A 24189-nucleotide genomic window follows, 5' to 3' on the forward strand; every position below is an offset into this window, starting at 1 on the left:
TAGAATCCCTGCACTCTAGTATTTCACTGTATAATTACACCAAAATTTATTTGTCCATTCTCCAATCCATAGATATTTGGGTTATTGCTGGCCTTTACGAAGACAGATATTGCTGCTATGAAAAGTCTTATATAAGTCTCCGGGCGCACAAAAACAAGCATTTCTTCAGAGTGTATGTCTAGGAGTGGAATTACCGGGGTCATAAGGTATTATTATAAATTGTTTACAAAATGTGGTATTTTTAAGTCTTTTTTAATTTTTACTAATTGTTAGGTATAAAATAGTATTTCATTATGGTTTTTTATTTGCAATTGTTTGATTTCTAATAAGACTGACAATTTTCATATGCGTAGGCCATTTGAGGTTCCTCTACTGTGATGTACCAGAATGAATACAATTATATATTTTTAATGTGTAAACGATCCCAGTATTTATTTATTGAAAAGCTCATCCTTTCCTCCATTGGTTTGCAAATCAAATTTTTTCTGAAATCAAGCTCCCCTAGATGTGAAGTCTATTTCTGGGTTTTCTATTCTGATCCATTGGCCTATTTTTCATCCATATGCAAATATCTCACTTAATTACTTTTATAGCTTTAAAATAAATCTCAGTATCTGCTAGGCCAATCCCCTCCACCATATTTTTTCCTTCTGAGAGTTTTGGCTATCATTGTTCTTATGCTGTTATGCATAAATTTTAGAATTAACTTAATTCCTAAAACCAAGCAAAACATCCCACTACCACTGCACACACACAGACACACAGACCTGTTTTTTTATGCTTTTTAAAAGTTTTTTAAAGAAAAAGCAAGAAGATATTAACAGAAACACACGACAATTGCAATATCAAATTATACTAAGGCAAAAATGCATCTTTAAGGAAAATAGGGTCTTACTTAATGATGAAAGAAAAATTCACCAGGAAGATATAACCATCCTGATCCAGCATAAATGCAACTACACAATCTCAAAATGTATAAGAAAAATAAGTAGAATTTAAAGAAGAAATTGATCAAACAATCACCATGGGATACATTAACACATCTCTCTCAGAAACTGATAGATCAAACAAGTAAAAAAAAAAGTATGGCAATAAAAGATTTGAACAACAAAATAAACAATATTGATCCAGCAGACATATCCTACAAGTAGAATAAACACATTCTTTTCAAGCACACACGCATAATCCACAAAAATTGACCACATTCTGAACCATAAAAGAAGTTTCAATCAATCAGTCAATACCCAACACTGAATACTCTCACTACAAAGCAATAACAATAGAAATCAATAGCAAAATGACAGCTTTCAAAGTCCATTCATCAATAGCAAAATGACAGCTTTCAAAGTCCATTCGCACAGCTTCCATGTTTTTCACAGCTTGCCAAGCTCCTGGAAAGAGACCCAGTAAATGGCCTCTCCTATAAGAGTGAAAAAAACAAAAACAAAAACAAAAAACAACAACAACAAAAACTTAACAATGTAGGCTATGTTGTCAAGCAGACCCAGGTTGGGATTCCAGCTCCACTGCTTACCAGCCTTGTGACCTTAGGCAAGTGACACAGCCTTTCTATGCCACTGTTTCCTCACCATCAGAATGGAAAGTGCCTTTCTCATAGGACCGTATGAAAATTCAATGAGGTAATACACAGAACTTGGCATAAAGTAAGACCACATAGAAATATCTAATGTCGAAGGGTTTTAGGCTTTATTTTTCATTTAATTTTGTTTAGCTGTTATTATTGTTATTACAATTATATTAACATTTGCTTCTCAACATCACAAGGTGTATTTCTCTTAGTTTTCTATCCTGGCACAAGGCACCCTTTTCCAAACCTGAATCACTGTTTCAGATTCAAATACAGCATCACAGTAGAAGAGGCCAAGCAAAACGACTAGCTTCTAGTTTCTTACACTTGGTTTCTCTGTGTTTATGACTCCAAAGGAAACTTCTTTTCCAATTTCCACATTTAAAACATCCAAAGTAATCATTCAGATATGACTGACTACCTTTAACTAAATGTATAAACTAACAATTATTTTTTTTCTATTGCCCTTGTCATTTCTTCTTTTAAATCCTTCAAAGTTCTTAATGCACGAGTGCGAAGCTGTGCATATCTGAAATGATGATTAACCAGCAAGCAAAGTGATGTGGGTTAAAGATCCTGCCATGTCTCATTTAGTCTCCTTGCAACTCTAAATAAATCCATCTAACAGAGAAAGTCCCTTTTTGGCAGAAGAATGGTGAGCACTATTGGAGAGCACATGGAACTTAAAAAGACATTTTTATGCACCGGTTTGGGTCATCAGCTCCTCCTCTTCTGCTCTGATCCTCACAGCTTCCTGCCCCCATGGTGTGTATCTGTGTACTCTTTGTATCGTGTCATAAAAATGCAAAGGGAGAGAGGGAAAGCGATGCTTCCTTTATTGGAACAAAGTTCAAGAAGACGTGGGAAATGTTACATAAAATCAAATTAGCAGGAGTCATGGAGAAGAGAGAGGGTCTGAGAACTTAAAAGTGGGCACAGATCACTGGATATGCCACAGAAATTTTCTAGGCACCTCTGACAATAACATCAAAGAGACGTGGGTGTTGATGGGTACAAAAGTCCCAAAACAGATGCCACATGAGAGAATGGTTAAAACATAATGTACATATTCAAGGAATAAAATACAACTTTCCAGGTAAAAATCATGTCTTCAAAGATTTGATGATATGGGAGAAAGTGTAATATAAAATTTAATATATAATTAAAATAAATAAATAAATTAGATAGATAAGCAAGCAAGCTAGCACACATGCACTACAGTGTGATCATTATTTTCTTCTTTACTCTGTATCTGTCTCATTTTGTACCATAAACATGTGCTACTTCTAGTGTCAGAGGATGAACACCCTATGGAGGGTTGTGAATACCAAGGCTAAACTAAAAACTAAACTGAAAAATAGAAATTGCCTATATTTCAGTCTCCCCCACAAGACCATGAACTCATTGGAGAGAGACTGTGCTTAATTTGTCTTTTTATCCCAAGTACATAGACCAGATCTGGACTTGGAAGATACTCAGAGACTGTCCATCCAAGAGAAAGAATGACTATATAAATACATGAAGGAGTGAAGAGGAGTTTGGATTTGGTGTGCAATAAAGTTCATAAGCAAGAGTATGATGAGAAGAATGTAAACAATACGTTAGAAAAGCACTAACGGGGGATGTGACCAAAATGCACTTTATTTTTTCCCCACTGTCCCTCTAATATTTTCCTTATTGAAGTATAATTAACATACAATAAAATACAAATATTTAAATCAAATATTACTTACTGTATCTGACAAGGTTCAGTCAAATGAGCAAAACCACTATGACAGATTAGATATATGAAAAGATGAATCATAGGAAGTTGACTTTACAGAATTGATAGAGCGGATTAAATAGTCTACATGAAGCTATTCTACCTGCTCTGATACTTGAACCTGAATCTGCAGATGGACCATCTGAAAGAGAAGATAGATGTGAAATGGAGGAAGCAAAGAAAAACTGGAATCTATGAGGATGGGTAGAAAGGACTAGCACCCACTGAAGACTCACTACCTCCAAGCACCCACTTTGACAATGAAGTTATCCTGCAGGGGAAGAGAGCACCTTCATCACAGAGCTAAGCACATGTCTGGCCCAAGAGTCAGAGAAGCTGAAGGCAGAAATGCAGCAGGAGCTAGAGGTGAGCCAGCAGATCACCTATAACATGTGACAACATACAGTGGGCTGCAGCAACACCTCGTGCCTTGCACTGACCTAGACATAAAGAATATGGCTGCTGCTTCACTTCCACCTGTCACATCCTCCTGCAAAATGCCTCCCATAGCCCAACAGATTTAAAATTATGCAGGGAAATGAATGCTAGGAATTGCAGAATTTCTGCTACGTTGACACAATACAAATCTACCAAACTTAATTTTGAGGGCAGATCTAGCACAAGAGGGAAGTGATCAGATGTTCTACCTGAGAAAATGTTACCTTAGATGTTCTCAAAGCAGCTCTTGGCGTTATGCAGGCAAAGACTTAGTTTTGCAGTTTTGTTTTGTTTTTGTTTTTGTTTCAAAGAAACAATGCTATCAATACTTGATACTGGGTTTATATCCATTTCCTTAGTTAATTCTTATGGTAATACTATATTTTGCAAACAAATGCATTGAAGCTTAGAGAAGTTAACAAGCTTACCCAAAGCTACACCGTAAGTTGCAAATCTAGGACCCAGGTCCCTCTGATTCCACAAGTCCTTCTCATCACCTATTCATTCTGCTGCTATGACGCTAGTTCGAAAAAAGCTTTTCGATCACTACTTTATGAAAATCTGAGAAGAGTGAGATTCTTCTATATTGCATTGGTGTAGCCTTTCTTTTTCCGAGGCAGACACTGAGAGTCAGAGATTCATGGAAAAATAGAACAGGAAGGAAGCCAAAAGATAGTTTATCCCCCAAAACAAGGAAGGAGAGGAGATAAAAATAATAATAATAATAATAAAAGATTAAAAGTTCAGAAAGGAAATGAGAGAGGAGAATCACAGATCTGTAAAGGGAATACTCAGCAGAACTAAGGTGGGAATCATTGGTGTATGAGCACAGGAAGGAAAATGCTCATGCATTTTCAAAAGGAAAAGAGGGATTTGTCTAGTAATGAGCAGCTCAAGGTCAAGTCAGGAATTTTAGTGAGAGCTGGGGTAAGAAAAGCAAGTTGTACATCTCTCAGACCTCTAAACCATCACTGTCATAACCCAAACGACCTTATCATTCCTCCAGCTTGACTAAACTTTAGATAGGCTTCCCTTTCCTTAGAGCATTTATTTCAGAAAACTTGTCACTGTAAAACCTTTCTCTACTTCTTTGACATATAAATCTTTAAAAAGCTTCTTACTAAAGTTATATGACAATTATACCTGAGGGTGGGGGAGCAGGCAGTTTCTTACCAGTTTTACAACCCTGTAATGTCTTTCTCAAGGACTTGAGAGGCATCCCTTTGAAATGTAAATATCAAGGGAACTAGCACCCTTATTTCCTAGTTTCTGTGGGGAGATAGGAACCTAACTTCCCATAGACACCATGTTCTAAGTTATAAAACTACCTCCTATCTTGAAAACACAGAAAGTTTACTTTTCCTTTGGGTAAGGCCAATTAGCAAACACAGGTGGCCTATGATTCTCCCACTCAGCATCTTAGACCTTTAAAAACATTCTAGTCTATGGCCATGCTACCCTGAACAAGCCCGATCCTGTCCGATCTCGGAAGCTAAGCAGGGGCAGGCCTGGTTAGTACTTGGATGGGAGACCACCTAGGAAGACCAGGTACTGTAGGTGTAAAAAAAAATTTTTTTTTTTAAATAATAATAAGGGATCGTAAACTGACAAGGTCTTTGCAATCTGTGAGGTCAACCAAGGGTTGCCTCGCCTAAAAAAAAAAAAGGAAAAAACCCCCACACATTCTAAACCTTTAAAGCCAGGAAAAATAGAAGGCAGTAGAAAAAGAGGAAGACCAAATATGAGATGAACTGACTCCATTAAAAAAAATGGGCATGAGTCTGAGTCTATAGGAGCCAAGCAGGGCTGTTGAGAACAGACCATTGTGGACATCACACATTAACTGGGACATCAGAAGTCAGGGCTGACTCAGTGGTGTGTAACACACACCTTTCTTTCAGCAGAGTAGAACTTAGATTGAGTGCTGGCATCCCAAAGGATTCAGTCACTTGAAACAGACTTTCAAACATGGCTGCAGTTTCTAAAACAATTTGGTCTTCCAATAGACAAGAGCGATGCTTCCTCAAAGTGTAATTTATGAATCATCTACATCAGAATCACCAGAAATTTGTATTTTTATATTTTTAACAGGCTGGTTAGGTGATGATGGAACACACGAAGTCTGAGAACTACAGATCAATAGCGTGTTCACTGTTCGGTCATAGAATGAGCTGTTAAGCAACAATGAAAGCTGACATGTGCTGAGCTCTGACTATGAGCCAGACATTGCTGTAAGCACTTTATGTGAGTCGTCTCATTTTATCCTCACTATAACTCTACAAGTGAGAAATTGTTTTTCCTTTCATTTTACAGGTGAGATAACTGAAGGACAAGCTTGGGGAATGGAAAATTTGGAATTAAAACACGAGAAGTTTGACTAGAAGTGGTATGCATTCTCCTGTGAGCCTAGGAGAAAACAAAGCTCAACACCTTACACATGAACCTTAGACAGCTTTTAGTCCAAGAGTTTTAACTATTGATAGTGAAGACCTAATTACTTCTGTATCTCACGTATTGAAAATATTTTATAGATATGTAACATTTTTCAGATTACAAGTATGTATCTACATGTCATATATGATATCCTCTAGAAGTGATACAGCTCTCTACTAATGTGGACGCTTAGGACAGAACCGTCGCTAAACATCATCTTACCACTTTTGAAGAGCTGTCTGTTCTAACTCTGACCAGTCTTCAGTTAACATACCTATAAAATAATTAGTTCACTTCCTCCATATATATAAGACTTCTTCTCCATCACTGTCAACTAAAAGCTACAACACAGTATTTTTAAGAAAACATTTTATGATTAAGAGTACTTTCTCTATACTGCTTCACTAATCATGATGATGAGGATCCCAATCAAAAGTATGTTATCAGTGTCACTGCTAATCTTCTAACTTTGTGCTTGTGTAAGACACTTTTGTTGGATTTGCATATTTTGTTCTACTCTTCAGTGTAATACTAAATAGCTCTTAATTACATTTTATTCAAATAAGTTAAATGTATTTGTTGCTGATTCCAATTTTTTAAAAATTCCCTTGTGCTTCAAGACTAAAATGGTTTAAAGAAAAAGTCTTAATTTTAAGAAAATTTCTTTTTGAAAAGGTATTTTATCCAATAAAGTACAATTATTAACATTGAAAAGCTTGTATAGAAAGCTTATAGGAATAAAATTAGTTTGTTGTCAAGCTTTTTAGAATTTTAAGTAGAGAATTACTTTAACTTCTCTTCAAACTTAGTATGCATCTCTTAAATGTTAAATCTTCTGGGTGTTTGTATATATTAGTTCAATTAATTATCACCACACATTTGGAAAAAGGCATTATTACCTACCATTTACATATGAGATGACTGAAATCCAATGAAGTTAAGTATCATGCCCAAGGTCACACAGTTAATAAGTGAATCAAAATTCCAGGGTCTTCCCCACCCACCACATTGTTTCCAGAGAAAATGCTAGTAGCATATTAATGAACCAAATTCAATCTGATTTGCATATAAACCTAGAATGGCATTGTGCAAAATACATTATAAGCCAACTCTTTAATCCTAAATATTGCATCTGTACACAGAGATAGTCTTTACAGACTGTCATTTGTTAATCCGTGAGTTGATTTTAAAGAATAAACACTCTAATTTATTGTTCAGTGACCCAGGTAGATCCTGGGAGCAATCCTGGTTTCTCTCATACAGGCAATATTTCAATTAAGGAGGTTTCTCTCCAATGAGGCCATCAAAACACCTTAGTGTTTAAGAATCATAAACCATTTGTTAACATAGCAATTGGTGAGAGTGGGAACTGTGGGGAAAATAGGTTTCTGAATTAGGAATTTCCTTTCATAAAATGGAAAGTTACAAATGAAAGCTAACCCTTTTCAAGTTTTCTTACTAACATCAGATTTGATCTACACCACTGACCTCTTCCTGATCCTAGACAATGCAAAAAGATATGAAACAAAAAGGTAAAGTTAGAAGATACATCACTCACAGAAGACAAAGTGGGGTGTGCCCTTAAAGCCTATTAAAGGAAACTACTGCTGTCACTCTTCAGGTTCCTCTGGTTTTAGTTTTCTTAATTCCCTCCCTCTGTAAACACACACAGACACAACAGGTAGAAAAACAGTTCATTTCTCATTTTTAATTTATTTAAACAGATGAGTATTCTGCCTCCAGAGCCAAAACCTGCTGTCTTATATAATTGAGGTGTGTGTGTGTGTGTGTGTGTGTGTGTGAGAGAGAGAGAGAGAGAGAGAGAGAGAGAGAGAGAGAGAGAGAGAGAGAGGGAGGGAGGGAGAGAGAAAGAGAGAGTGTGAGTGTGTGTGTGGGGGGGGTAGGTGCTGTTCTGGGGCATGAGGGGGGCAGGTAGAAATATGAGGAGCTAGGCAGAGTTGCCACCTCCCTTACAAAGCTACTGTCTGGGAGAAGGGGTGGGGACTATGCCAACCCATTACCACGCCACATGCCAGCTTCACACACGATCCCTCTCCGTCATGTTCCCTGGGAAATTTTCCCCAGATTAGAAAAAGAACAGTAAGGCGGGTCTGCTTCAGAAGGCGAGTTTTTACCCATTACAGCACAAAGGACAGCTGAGCGCGCTTTCACATCCTCTCCAACTCCGCTCTCGATCAGCTCTTACAGTTCAGCACCATGGAGAGCGGCACCTCCTAGGCTACCACCGATGGGGAGTCAGATTCCCCCGACTCAACACCGGATTCCGGTCATCTAGAGGAGGGACAAGCCTGCGTATTTCACCGTCAATGTAAGCAGCTATGATGGTTTTTTCTTATTGATTTTTCCAGTAGAGGTTTGTTTTCTCGCTGAATTATAGAATTAAACTTTTATTTATTAGCCCTCTTCCCCTTCTGCATTGCTTGGATTTGTTAGATGTAAATCTAGATCTGAAATTTTTCTTATTTATTGAGTTGGTAGAGGAATTTTTTACTTTTCATCAAAAGTCTAAGTTTACAAAGCCATTTGGAAATAGACAAATTCTGGTAGCCCAGTCCTTTTGTGCGGGAGTGTAGTTTTTATCCTAGAAAAGAGTATACGCGTTGTCTCTTCTACTTCACTACTAGCAGCTTAATTTGATTTTTTGTGTGTGGTTGCATTTACCTTAATATAAATATGAGAACAGGAAGAGGAAGAAGGCTGTATTCTAACAAGTAGCCACTATTAAAGAACTAAAGGTGAGAAGAAAGAGATTATTTTTTTTCCTCCTCTCTGTTGAAAATATGTCCTTTGGACATCCATTTAAAACTAATATGCTCCTAATAAAAGAGATATAATCTGGGCAGGGCTTTGACATAAGCTTTGAAACTCTGGAACACAGAAACTCCTTTTTCAAGTTTGAATTTGTGAATTCATCTAAATTATGATTAAGTAGATATAACCAAGATGCTATTGCAATTAATAGTAATTTAAAGATTTAATGGATTCGGGTAGATTTGAAAGAGGCAATAATGACTGACCCTGTCTGGTGACGCTCCATGAATTTTTGCCTCAGAATGCCATCTGCTGGTGGGTTCTATTTCTGAAGCACTGAGCACACATCAGATTTATGAATGAATTCACATTAAATCCATAATATTCATTATGGATATGACTGAAACACATTCTCTAAGATCTTTTAAACAATGACATTGGTTCAATTATTTAACAACTTACCAATGTTCTTTGTCACAATTATAATTTCATAAAAATTTATTTCCAAAAACACTTATTCCTAAGCTTAGGGGCATGTAGACTAGCTAACTCCTTTAGGCAGTAATTGACCCAGAAAAAATCAGAACTATGTAGAGCCTCATTGAGGCTAATTGCAGATGCATGTTGTATCCTACACAAGAGCCGCCAGGATCTCTTGCTTATTAGGAAAAGCAATCAACACTTCCTCCCCCAGATAAATATTCAGCATACTTTTTTCAGTATTGTCATTTCACAATTTAAGGGCCTCTCTTACTTTCTTGGTAGATGTTCATTTCAGACTCTTCTGCCACAGAGGTCAATGAAACAATTAAAAGGTTACATATATTTATTTTATTCTAAGACAAATATTTTGGGGGAAAATATAACTATAGAACTTGTTTATCTCTAGCTGGAGCTATACACAAAGTATACACACCCATTTTCATAACTCCCCAGTTCTAAAGAGACAAATAAGGATTTAAAAAAAGAATAAATAAAAGGTGCACACACAAAGTACTAATTATACTTGAATGGTTAATACATAAGGTAGTTTGAAAATACCGAGAAAAACCTCTTCTCTAAATAATGTTTAGAGAAATGATGATTTGGTGAAAAATAAACTGATGATAAAATCATTTATTAAAATTCAGGAACACTAGATAATATTTTCAATCCATGATGCAATGGGAAAAAAATATTGCTCATCAACAGAACTTTTTGGAAAGTATATCTACCTCAATATAATGTAATGAGAAGCAGAAGGATACTTTGCTTGTTTGCTATAGGACTGACTGGTGAGGTATATGAGCTCATGTATAATCACAAGATAATAGGTGGATATCTTTTTTCTTTTATTCAAAATACATGTGTTGTAGAAACAAATTATTGTCACTAGCTTAGATGGAAACTTGAATGCTTTAGAGCTAGAATTATTACAATTGTGTTAAGATAAAGTAGTTAACATTATCCAAGGTTACTAGAGCACTTACTTGGCACTGTAATTTATATGCACTATCTTATCTCCACTCAAGAGAATAAAAAAAATATATTTAAAAATAAGCTGGATGCCTTTGGAAATACATAACAAAAACTTTAGGAGTATTATGCAGAAGTGGGAATGCCTCAGTTTTCTGCCCCAGTCATCCAAGGGACTTAATACATATACTCTCCGATATTAACTGTCTCTTCTAGCAACTTATGGGCCATTATTTATAATAGAGCTAACTGGAAAATAATTTTGCCTTGAAACTTAGCTACAAATATAAAATAGTAGTTAAAACATTATACGGCTCCTGCATTTATAAGGAGGCTACTGATAAACAGTAACACCTCTGTTTTATTGGTCTTCTTTAATAACCAATCCAAATTCAAGTATTTAAGAATTTATTAAGTTATTTGACCATGCACCATATGGCAAATGTCAGCCGTACTAGATGCCATGTACATATACCATATAAACAAGTAATAGTCCCCTGCCCTCAAGGATCTTGCACTCTAATGGAAAAATTTAGTCTAAAGAAATTTAGAAAAAAATGCAGAAGGAAAGTGAATGGAAGCAGCATCTAGCCAACAGCATGGACTTTGAAATCAGGTTAGACTCTTTAATTTTCTCTCGTCTACCGCTCACAAGTTGTTTAGCCTTGGAAAAAGTGGTTAATTTATCTGAGCCTCATCTATTTAATGGGAATGACAACAGCACCTCTATCATATAGTAGTTTATGAGAATTTAAAATGATAACACATGTGAAGTATTCAGCATGGTGCCTGCAATGTGGTTAATGTGTGATAAATGCTAATCATTGTGATTAGTCAGTGACAAAATAGCTAAGCTTATCATATGAGTTGTATGAACTTAAAATAATTTATATAAAGCATTTAGTGCAGTGTCTGGCACAGGGCAAACATGTAATATATGTTAACTATCACTATTCTGTAGTCATTTAGAAAAACAGCCAAGCTGAATAATATCAGTGTAGAATGAAATGTAAGCCAATTTATAATCATTTACTTAAGTGCATTAATATGTAAAGTTTTGATCATTATTGTCATGAACATTTATATAAGGTTTTACAGTATCCAGTATATTTGATATACATTATTTCATTCTCACTGTGGTCCTGAGGCCAATGGTAAATAGATTTTATTACTCCCTTTCCATTGGTAAGGGAGCTCAGGTTTAGGAGAAGACTCTAGATCACTTGCCTATTTCATTACTGTTGCTCTGGACTAAAACTCAGAATATATACACTTAAGAGAGGATGCACAGACCAGAGTTTTCCTGGGTGATTGATATGACTCTTGGATTTTGTTTGGATCTATGTTCAATTGTGAAATGTTACAGACTGCATTGGTTTTAGGCTTGAATGAGTTCCACAGAGACCTGTGGTGCATGTAGCAATTTTTTTCAAAAAAAAAAAAAGGCAACAAATATCTCTAAAAAGACATTTGATTAAGTGGCCTTTTCTTCATCAGTAATTAACGACAATCCCTGTCTCTAAAAGGCTTTATGATCATGCTCATTTGCAGCTGGATTTAGTATACAAAATTCATACTTTTTCATGGATCACTGACATCTGGCTTCCTTCAGACTAGCTGATGCATCTGTAAGAGCAGCTTGATAAAAATAGCAACTGAAGGATTAAGAGGAAGTTTAATAATCAGTCCTCCTCTCAAATACAGTTTTGTTTCCACTGGAACCCTTCTTCTCAATGACATCAAATGTCAAGGTATGCATTTATAGAAAATGAAAAACACAGGATCTTAATTGAGGTGTTTGATGAGTTTGATCCCTCATTATCTCAATAATATATGCAAATAAAAAGGCATTTGCATTCAAAGTTCATTTTTAAGGAAAATATTAAAGTATGGGCAATCAAATGCTAATTGCACTTTAGGAAGAATCATTTTGCTCGTCATTGGCCCTAAGACTGTGACTAAATCCCTGGAGTCCAGAAGAACAACACGTCTGATTCATGAGTGTGAGCTTTGGACACCAGCTATTGTGGACTAGATGACTTCATCTTTTTGACATATCTTTGTGGATTCTTTCCAACCCATGTGAAACATATAACTAAAGCCTGACTAAGGTCAAGATTAAATGACAAGGATATGGTGGCTAAATATATTCTTAGGTGTATAAATATTTAAATGGGGGAAATAGTGAGAGGTTAGTAAAAAGGTACAAACTTTCAGCTATCAGATGAATAAGGTCTGAAGATCTAATGTGAAACATGGTGACTATAGTTGATAACACTATTACATAATTGAAATTTGCTAAGAGAGTAGACCTTAAATGTTCTCACCACATACATACGTACATACATACATACATACATACATACAGTGATAAATGTGTTAACTAGATAGTGGGATTCCCTTCATTTCGTCAGTTACACCTTCATAAAGCTAAAAAAATAAATGTTTAAAAGGCATCATTAGAGGGATATCAGAGTAAGAGGGAATCAGAGCTAATAAGAAGCTCCCAGTGAGGTAAAAGGCCTCCACTGATATCTGAATCAATTCATGTGGCTCCAGGGTCTGCTGTGAAACCCCTTATGTTGGAAGCAATCTCATTGAGTAGCATGTCCCATTATATGCTTATATGCATACATGACTTGAAGGTCCATAAAGTTTCATCAATGCCAAATTCTGCTAGGAGAAGAGCAGAATTGACAATTCTGTGAACATTCAAATGCATCTCAGAGCTGAGGTTTTAAAGGCTGGGAAAAAGATGCTTGCTTATTTCTTACTACCTCTGGGTGTCTGCTTTGAAGGTCAGTCGGAAAAATGCATGTCAACTGGTGAGGACATTTTAACTTCCGATAAATACTAACGATACATACATATTTTTTCTATTATAAGAAATAATTATAGAAACATATATATATGTTTCTACTCTTGTGCAGAAATTATTTTCCCTAAGGTTTAGTCTTTTTGCTTCACCTACCTAAGATTCTCTACCTAAAATAATAAGAATGCTAATATTTTGCTATTTATGTTCATTTAATGAGAGGAATTAACAAACAATGCTTCAACATCCTTTAAGTTTGTAGGCTGTAGCATCTATGATATTTATGTGGAGTCTGAATTTAGATTGAGTACTTATGTATTCCTTGTGAAATGTTTCTCTACTCTGACGTGGTTCAGTAGTTATTACATTTCCTTTGAATTAATCTCCCCATGGCTTGTTGCTGTGCAACAGTTGTATACTTTGACCTTGGAATCTGACCTGTTCTCCCTCTTGAGCAGATCTCTAATGAAAAAGTGACATGGAATCAAGCTCAAGCTTCTTCTAGAGCAGCTGCCATTTCATCTGACACACTGCTCAGATGCTCTTGAGTGGAAACTGTCTTCTTTTGGTTTGAGTTGTGATGTCCAAGTCCAGAGAGGTGCTTCTGAGGAGGGCAGAAGCCTCATCATAGGACAGGCTGAGTAATTCTATAAAAAGGATTATTAGTGTTTGGGGGGCTCAATTCCCACCTAAGTCTGTGTACCCAGATGACAGACCTTAAAAATGAGTTCATAATATCCTCTGAAACAAGGTCCTTTAGGAATACAAATGAGATGACTGCTTAGCTTTCAACTCAGTCACTTTCTCTCCTTTTGAAAAACCTATAATAATAAATGCCTGCACCCTATTTGTGAGTCCCTCTATTCTGAAAAGCTCTTTTATAGACTCCTCATCTATGGTCTACTTTGACATCAGTGAGTAGTCTCTCTCCCCAGAATACAGAACTGTTGAGAGTAATGGGCTCAGAAGGAGCTCATGAACTTGAATCCTAAGAATCTTTTCCCCAACAATCTCCTATCAAAGTGCACTTTAGAAAAGTGGTTGGCAGTTCAGACGCTCCCTAAAGGATCACAGAACTCTCTATTAGGATTTATTATCCACAGTTGCCTTTTGAGGGAGTTGCCCATCATTATTCCTTTACTTTTTTGCAGCTAAAAAGCTGCTCCACTGAATAGTCTAGCAGTTTTTCCCAAGAAATGTGACTCTGGCCTAAGCAAGATGAGAGTACAAGCTCTGACCTCAGAGTCTTTGCTGTATACAGAAAGGGCCCTACAAGAGCTAAAACTGAAAGGGTCTGAGCAAGTCAAAAGGTAAAAATGAGCAGAAAACTAAAGCCAGTCCAATTTTTTTTTAATTACAAGACTGAGTAACACCGCTTTAAAAAAAATCTCAAAACACTACTTTTAATACAGAAGTCCTCCTTTGTAATTATGTTTTAAGATGGCTTAAGTGAAATACTGAGTATTCTTAACACATGGAGACATGACCAATAACAAAAAGACAGTTAAGGAACATGGAAAATAGTTCAAAACAAATCCCCAAGTAAGTACTCTTTAGAACAGATGCTCTCTTATCAAAATGTATGCCATTCAAATATTACTTGAGCAATGTGAGTGGGGGTAGACTAGAAAAGGAGAACAGAAAATATGGGTAAGCCCAACTGGAGATCAGAAAAGTTTGAAATGTTCAAGTCTGTAGAGTGTTTGGGAACATCTGGTCCAGACTCTCTACTTTATACTTAAAGCATATTGAGCTGGGGACCTGCTCAAGGTCTCAAGGCTAGCTGGAGATTGGGCACCTGGCTCAAGCTCACATTATACTATGACTATTATTCTCTCCATTCAGCCATTTTAAAACCCTGGCAAACTAAAAGTTAGGTAATTTGTCCAAAGTCACAGGCTGGCAAAAGTGGAGCCAAGATTGCAACTCTAGACTTTCTGACTTCAAAGCCTGTCTCTCAGCCTCACTTGTCACGAGATCTTCATTTGACATAAAGACAATAATAGTATCTACCTTACAGGATTCACAGAAGAATTACACAAGTAATACATGTAAAGTATATTAACTTCTTAGTATAGTCCCCAGCATATAATAGATGCTTAATAAATGTTAACTGCTATTACTAGTAGTACTAGTATTAACCTCTACACTATGCCACAGTGGGAAAGGGCAAGTTAGAAATGAAGCTAGCATATAAATTGATCTGTTCTTCCAACCATAAAAAAAAAACAACCTAGGTTTGATCCTAAAAAGTTATGTCTAAATTTTTTCAAGAGGACCTCTACAGTCCATCAGTGAGTAGGATGGTGTCCCCTGCCACGTCTTGCCCTTAGTAAGTGCTCAGGCTTCTCAGGGACTAGAAAGCAAGTACAGTCCCCATAGAGAATAGCAGTAGATGTAGAAACAGAGGTGTGTGCCATGCTTGCATGTTGTTGCTGTTTTGTCATAGCATGGGAACTCATTAGAAGCGATTCACCTGAACCAAAGACAGCAGTCTCCATGGTAGCCATCTCTATGGCACAGCCCTTGTTGAACTAGGCATACCAATAGGCAGGAGACAGAATAAAACCAGCATCAACTGAGCATTTGAGCACTTTCTACGCACACGTTAACTCATTTCATCTTCTTATGGGCCCTACAGCACACAAAAGGTTACCTACATTGTACAGGTGCAAGTGCAGAGAAGTGTTGTACTAAAAGCACAAGGAAGTCAAGTGATATCCTCAACTTTGCACAAATAGAAATACAACAAACAGCCCTTGACCTGTGTTGTCCACATCAGTAACCCACACCCACCACCTCCATCTCTGATTACACTCCACATAAACCCATATTTCAGCTCTGCCACCAATCCTCTACCCAAAGGGTAGAGATGCTGGATAACTAAATCAATATTCTTCCATTTGAATAAGAATAGTTCAGGTTATCCAATTTGTCTTAATTTCAGGGATAAGACAATGACTTTTTAATAAGATTTCATAATTTCTACGAAGATTCCAATCATGACACTCTTTTCTTAACCTCAACAATTTTTGTTTGCTTTGTCCCTGGGGAACCCACAGGCCCATGGGAAAGTAACCAAGCATCTTTGCCTTTGTCACCCCACAGGTTGGGGAGCAACACCTTCAAAAACATGCAGCGCCGGCACACAACACTGAGGGAAAAGGGCCGCCGCCAGGCCATCCGGGGTCCCGCTTACATGTTCAATGAGAAGGGCACGAGCCTGACACCAGAGGAGGAGCGCTTCCTGGACTCAGCCGAGTACGGCAACATCCCAGTGGTGAGAAAAATGCTGGAGGAGTCCAAGACCCTCAACTTCAATTGTGTGGACTACATGGGGCAGAACGCACTGCAACTGGCCGTGGGCAACGAACACCTAGAGGTCACAGAGCTGCTGCTCAAGAAGGAGAACCTGGCACGGGTTGGCGACGCGCTGCTGCTGGCCATCAGCAAGGGCTATGTGCGCATCGTGGAGGCCATCCTCAACCACCCAGCCTTCGCGCAGGGCCAGCGCCTGACACTCAGCCCACTAGAGCAGGAGCTGCGTGACGATGACTTCTATGCCTATGATGAAGATGGCACACGCTTCTCCCACGACATCACGCCCATCATCCTGGCGGCCCACTGCCAGGAGTACGAGATCGTGCACATCCTCCTGCTCAAGGGTGCCCGCATTGAGCGGCCCCACGACTACTTCTGCAAGTGCACCGAGTGCACTGAGAAGCAGCGGAAGGACTCCTTCAGCCACTCCCGCTCCCGCATGAATGCCTACAAGGGACTGGCAAGTGCTGCCTATTTGTCCCTGTCCAGCGAAGACCCTGTCCTCACCGCACTGGAGCTAAGCAACGAGTTAGCCAGACTAGCCAACATTGAGACTGAATTCAAGGTAATTCACCACTCACCACTCTGCAGGCAGCTTGCGCAGTGGGCTCTTCCAGGTGTGTCCAGTAGCCAAAAGGGTTGTCCTCTGGTCTGACAAAGGGTGAAGGCCTCAGGGTCTTGCCTTTTGGGCTCACAAGGAGGAAGGGTACTTGCTCAACAGGTGTCAGATGTAGGCTTGAGAAAAAAAGCACCCATTAGGTGAAACATCTGAAATCATATAAATGTGAATCGGTGACTTAAGCACAAATGCATGCAGTAAAAGACAAGCAGCATGCAGGCAAGATTATACTGTGATTCCGGTGTAAATGCCTCAGTTCCGCCACCAAGAACCTCAGGAGCATTTAGATACCTTTGGTGGTTTCCTAGTCCAGGTCTTGGACTTCTTGGTTGTCTCATCTGCATGCTTTTGGTTTGTCTTGTTCATATCTCTATCCCACTTTTGACTGTGTTGACCCTAGATTCAGTCTCACATTTAATGCTAGAAAGACTGGGCTGCAGCCTTTTCAACTTAGCAAGCTATTGCTATTGTCCTGTCAAAGAGCTGAGAAGAAAGTACATTAAAATGAAAATAAAACCACTTCTGTAGAGTTATGCTTGTCACCCCAGTAGATGGGCTAGGGCAAAGCCCTGTAATTCAGCCACCCTGAGAGCACCTGGACCTAGCAGACTAGCCCAGGGGATAAAGACCCATCTCCTAAGTCCATTATTTACAGTGGGCTCGTGCTTTTCCTATCAACTGGCATTCCTCCTGAAAGAGAAGACTGGGACCCAATTCTTTTGACAATGTTTAATAATAACTTAAAACAAATATTTAGTGAGCACTAATCATGTGCCAAGATCTAATTGCTTCACTATATGTTGTTTAATCCTTTCAACAACCATTGATATGGACACCATTATTATCCTCATTTTATATAAGGGCACAGAAATAGAAAGTATATAGCCAGAGAGGAGCAAAATCGCTATTCTAAACTAGGCACTCAGATCCCAGAGCCAGCTCTTAGCCACTACAGGAAATTAAGAGTCATGGGCCTTATTTATGCATTGGATTTCCCAAAGTTTCATCTTTATCTGAATGATGAAGGAATTCTCCACTGCAGAAGGTGTGGCTGGAAGAGTAGAAACTACAACTGGGCTCATAATTTCTCATCCTGACATTCAATCAGAGACTATGATGCCATGGAGCATACAAAAAGGTTTCACATGTGGAAATAACACAGAACTGGGAAAAGATAACACTTATAGGAGAAAAGTTAATTGTCTACAAAAATATCAGTATAAGAGCTTCCCCTTCATGAGACACAATTAGGTGGCCAAGGATAGGTACCAACTCACAGCAAGGGAGGCCCCCTGGACCACATCATTCAGGGAAATTTCAAAGAAGGAAAGAGAATTGGTCTGAGACTTGCTGAGCAGGAGGAACTGGATCAGTGGGAAGAGAGAGGTGGGCATGCAGAGGAGGCAAGTGAAGATGAAATCCAGAGTGGCCCAGAGCAGGTAGGGGGCTGATGAGATGCTCCAAATGACTAGAATAAAGACTTCCTGTAGAGGCACACAGGAGGAATGCTGAAGAGCTAGACTGAAGGCAGATCTCAGAGGAACCTAAGTGTCAGGCTGAGTACTTTGGACGTTATCCTGAAGGAAATGGACAGTCGCTGAAAGTTTATGATTAGGAGACTAAAATGGTGAAAGCTAGAGTTTGGAGAATTTACTTGACTGGTAGGTAAGATGAATTAGAGGACTTGGCGTGTGAGGCACTAGGACTAAAGAGGGCAATAATTTAGCTGTACATACATAAGGCCATAGAAGCCTCTCTGTACAAAGGGGATCACCCACAGCCAGGTTCAGAAGAACCGGGCCTAAAGAAGCTGCAGGGTACCAAAAATTGTGAATATATGAAGAATACTATAATTAAACTAATTTTACTCTATCTGTCCCACCATCTTGGACCTATCTACTGGATTAGAGACTTCCCTAAATCCTGCATTGTATACAGCCCCATTTAGAAAAATTGGTGGATGTAGATGTAGAGATTACTCAATGAAGCTCACAAGAAATGTAGCTAGCCTATTCTTTCCTTGTTTATGCACAATAAACTCCATTCTACAAGCAATAAGGCCAGTGATGTCCCAAGGAAACTTGATGGAATTCTGCTCGTTCCCTAGGCTTCAGATTGAATCTAGGTAGGCCATGTGAAAGTAATGGCTAAGTCAATTAATTTAGACATTTATGGCCAAGAAAAAAAAACAATTCGAGCAAAAAATGTTTTTTGGATCAGATTATCTAGATAATCACACGATTCTCTAATTATCTTGGAGCATGCCAGCCTTACTAAATAAAATGATGCTAACCTAACATTTGGAATTACACCTGGGCAATCTATTTTCTTTTACCAAAACCCAAAGTCTGGCATATCTGAGTATATATAATATATAAAATTGGAAGTTTGCAAAAAGCATTTACTATGATATTTTGATTTAAAAAGTAAATTACAAAAATTATGGACAATTAAAAGCACTACTAACATGATGACAATGCAGTGCAATGATCTACACAGAATAACAGTTAGCACAAATACATTCACTGACTGTTAACATTCCCTTCTTTACCTTTGTTTGAAATAATGTCTTTCAGATTGTTGACAAATGGTGCATTACAAATTAACATAAGTGTTCCTTTAGAACTTTATTACTTATTCAGCTACTCTTGTATGAGCATTCCTGACACTATAAATCTTCTCAGAGAAGAGAGCAGCTTAGCAAGAGGGAAGCCAAACTGTAATAAAAGAATCAAGGGTAAGTGTATGCATTCTAAAATGCAACTCTTTAGGAGTCTGTTATGCTTTAAAGGGACTACGCATTGCTGACCATAGCCACATGTTATGGAGATTACCCAATGCCATCAACTGTGTAAAAACAGCTATCAGGTTCTCAACGAAGATTTCATATGTCATCCTCCAGATCCTCTAAAACACTCATTCTGAGAGTGACTCTTCCTGCCTACCATCATGCATGAAAATCCGGACTTAGCTGCTGAGGCTATTGTCTTTGGAGCCATTTTAGTTTATCACCAGAATTGAGTCAAGTCTTTACCAAGAAGTACAGCCAATGTCAATGTCTCCAGTAAATTGTGGCTGGAGTCAGATGCCTGCTAAAAACTATTATTTTCAGTGTGGAAATTATGCAACTGTTCAAGGATATTCTTATGTCTTTCTAATCTTCTTAGGTCTAGCAAGATATTAAAACTTGATGTGGCCACTGAGGCATTCCTAGTACCTTGAAAGGTGCTCAGTAATCTAGTAAGCATTCCATAAAAAATTGATGAAGGAGATGAAGGAAATGAAGGAAATCCTAAAAAGATAATCATTTCAATTGTTTAAGCAAGTGATTATTTTTATCTATGGTTTAAATTCTTCCTACATGTATGAATTGAACAGAGGTATTTAATGGACATTATAAAATAGGGAAGCTCTAAAGAAGGTTAGAAAGTCATTAGAGGGAAAAAATCAACCACATTAAATAACTAAAGCCCAATCACATGCTGTACTGCATGGTATCAAAGACCACTAAATTCCTGGAAGGCAGAGTGTGTTTTCTTGGTCTTGCCACAGTACGTAACATGTAGGGTCTGAGAACACTGCCTACAAATGACATTTTGGTTGGCTGATTTATCTATACAGTAAGAGACAGAGAATGAGGAAGATTGGCATGAGATGGACTATTCAGAGGTATTCCACTGATGGAACAGGCTTTTTCTGGGTAGAAGGTACCTGGAATAGCATAGGAAAAAGAAGGAATTTGTCTATCTCGGTTGAGTTACAGCTTCTGCCACGAAGAATACAATAAGGTCTCTACATTTTTCTTGGTTTTCTTTACTGATCATCTTTCTGACAAAATTGCTCAGGGCCCCCTTTATTTTGCTGGTGTCTTCCCAAATTCCTGAGCATTCCGCCTATGTATGTCATTTATCTGTGGAGCTGTTGTTTTAAAAGGACTACAGGTGTTAAATTTTTCCTCTGATTTAGAGTTATGCCAAAAGCAATGCCTAGGAGGGGCAGGAGGGGATGGGGAAGCAAAGGACAAAAGAATATGTGTAGAGTGAGGTTAAGGGTTTTGAAAGGAAAGAGGAAGCAGAACGCAGACTGGTGGTATCCCTCTTGCTCTCTCACCTTTTGCTGAAATAGAAATGTACTCAGTGCTCCCAAGGCAGGGAACTGTGGAAGCCCAACAAACACTCTACCTCAGTTATTTAAGATTTGGTCATTCTAAATAACAGCTGCAACTGAGAAAGCTTTTTCTGATGAAAAAACATCAGCATGGAGGCTGCTGATTGTGTTTCAGTCACAAGCAATTTATTCTTAATAGACCGCAGAGGGGAAGAGTAGGGGGCAAGAAAGCTAAAGTTGTAACTTCATCTTGCTTAAACTGTTGATGATATTTCTGTTTGTCAATGGGTTGCTAACCACATGTATTATGAAAAATAGATAATGAATTATGTATCAATGTTTGTGTTGCCATTTTAAGGCCCATAAAAAACCTCCCTGGGCCTAAAATATCACAAATTAAAAATGCAAATTGTGATAAATCAGACCAATTTGCCACCTGCTATGATCTCTAGTGAGATCCCATTGTGGAAGGAAAAGATGTTGAGATGACAGTTTGTAATCTGCTTGCAAACTTATCAAAATGGAAGAGGGAAGAGGAGGGGAGAAGAAGGAAGACTGACTTTGTATTGTGGCAGGAAGATCTCACAGCACATTTGAACTCTGGCCTTCTGGAGCCAGGAGCCAGGAAGCTTGAGGAAAGGCCCACCCTGGGCCTGCAGTAGTACCAAAGGCTGAATAAGCCCGTTGCCTCCAGCCTCCAGTGGAATCTGTGTTTGCACCTGTTTCTCACATGCTTTGAATATTTTTAGGATTTTGAAATTTTATAGACCAACAACCTGGGAAAATACATTTCCTTGAAGTGTGAAAGCTTGGCTGGTAGTATAAACAAATGCCTGCTTAGCATGCAGAAAATGACTTGAAAATCGTTTCCTTTTCCATTGGGAAAATATTTTTTAAGCTGTGATGGCTGCAGGTCTTAAAAGAACGTTTGTTTGTTTGTTTGTTTGTTTGTTTGTTTGTTTAAAAAAAAAAACCTCTGGCAGAAAACTCCCAAAAGCACTCACTTATATGTCATCCCCAATATCCTGGGTCACGCAAGCTCTATGCTTGAGCACCTGGTGATGCAGAATGTAAGCAGAGAGGAGAAAAATCACAGATGTCAGGTCATGAGCTATGAGAGGACAGGCCCCAACTAAGCATGCACAGGTAACGTGCAGTTAGAGCAGGCATGCCAATGGACGTGTCTGCACTGGGGCCAAGATCATTGGCTTCATAAGTAAGAGCAAGTTCCAGGGACTGGCTCATCTCAGGATAGCGGACAGAGATGACTTCTGCCCATGTTAGCTTTGTCTTTTTATTTGTCTACCTACGTGACTGGAGGAGCGCTTTCACCAAAGCATTCATTAATAAGTCATAACAGGAAAATGAGCTAAGTATGTGCCCTTTAATGATAATTTTTCATTGGGTCACAACTAATGCCTAAAGTTAAATGACTGTCCTCTTCTAAGGTTCATACCAAGAGTACTGACCTCTGAAGTACAGGGCAACAGTATACGTTGGATGGTAGGTATTTAGATGGTATAAAGGAGGCCACTTTGCTAGATGAGGAGAAGAGCAAAGGACGGGTACTGATGAACACCCAGTGCAGCTATGCTATGGAGTAGAGAGCAAAGAATTTGGCTCTGGAATAAGACTGACCTGGATTCCAGTCTCAGAGACATCTCCTGGCAACCATGCATCTTAGGCATCTACTGGAAGTCAGTTTTCTTATTTGAAAAATGTCAGGGGGAGAGGGGAGTAGGTATTAGAATTGTAACATGTCCAAAACAGAATGCTTGTTTTCCCTACCCAAACAATTGCTCTTACCGTAATCTCTGTAAATGACATCACAATTCACCCAGTTGTTAAGAGCTTTCTATGTCTCACCTCATTTAACCTTTAGAAAGTCCTGGCACATATTAGGTACTAAATACCTAATATGAGCTCAGTAAATGAATGAGCTGGTGAGTAAATTAATGAATAATGACCTCCTAGGGTGTTAGTGAGAATTAAATGAGATGAAGAATATAAACTTTTGCAGAGAATCTGACCCATAATAAGTACATAATTTATCCCCAGACTGCTCAGTGAGGATCCCTTTTTCTTCTCCGAAGCCCACTGAGATTTCCAATGCCACAACTTCCTCCCAATAAACACAACTTCAGTTTCAGCAAGCCCTCTATTCATAAAGGGTCTTCCTGACTGCTAGGCTTCCCTTGCTCTCCACTAAGAGACCATTCCTAAACAAGAAAAAGTACCAACTCTACAGTGAGCGCATGGTTAAAAACAGGCCAAGGGAATATTTTCCAATTGGAAAAACGCAGACCACTGAAACTTAATAAGCCTGAAGTGCTACTAAAATATTGCTGTGAAAAGAAGCGACGTGGGCAGGAAAGACGGAGGAGCAAAGAGGAGAAAGGAGAAAATGGGCAGGCGGAGCTCCTGCCAAATACAGATTACTTTTTGAAAAATATCTCCTTGAAAAAGATTTATCAATACACACACACACACACACACACACACACACACACACACACACACACACTGAGAAGAAATCATTTCCTATACAAGTGCAACTATCAGGCTGAAATATCAGAGATGTGAGGAAAATGGAGACAGTTCTTAGACAATATTAGTCAATGAGTAGTAGCACAAATTAAATGGAAATGATGAAAATGCAGAATTTTTCTCTGAAGAAAAGTTACAATGCTATATAAATTACTCATAATAGGATGACATTAATTAAGCATGCTGCATACACCATCAACATGGAGGCATGTGTTTAACTAGCAGCAAATTCACATTCAGATTTAATGTGGAAATATATGTAGACCCACATATTATCAGAACTGGGTGGATTCTAGTTACAGAGCTATCTGAAAATTCAGCATCCATGCCAT

At 38.3% G+C, this 24189-nt stretch overlaps 1 protein-coding gene and 1 pseudogene across 3 annotated transcripts in view; both read left to right on the forward strand.

The window, feature by feature from the left end:
• Positions 1–5229: 5229 nt before the first annotated feature.
• On the forward strand, positions 5230–5348 carry LOC112472097 (annotated as a pseudogene).
• A 2985-nt stretch (positions 5349–8333) lies between these two features.
• The window catches only part of TRPC7 (transient receptor potential cation channel subfamily C member 7), a 127373-nt gene continuing 111517 nt past the window's right edge, over positions 8334–24189 (forward strand). For all 3 annotated transcript variants that reach the window (XM_006923093.1, XM_006923094.1, XM_006923095.1), the window contains exons 1-2: positions 8334–8550; positions 16372–17149. In XM_006923093.1, coding sequence (XP_006923155.1) covers positions 8549–8550; positions 16372–17149 — 780 coding nt within the window. In that variant the 5' untranslated portion in view covers positions 8334–8548. The remainder of the gene's footprint in view (positions 8551–16371; positions 17150–24189) is intronic.

This window comes from Pteropus alecto, unplaced genomic scaffold (genome assembly GCF_000325575.1).
Source record: "Pteropus alecto unplaced genomic scaffold, ASM32557v1 scaffold78, whole genome shotgun sequence".
Lineage (NCBI taxonomy): Eukaryota > Metazoa > Chordata > Mammalia > Chiroptera > Pteropodidae > Pteropus > Pteropus alecto.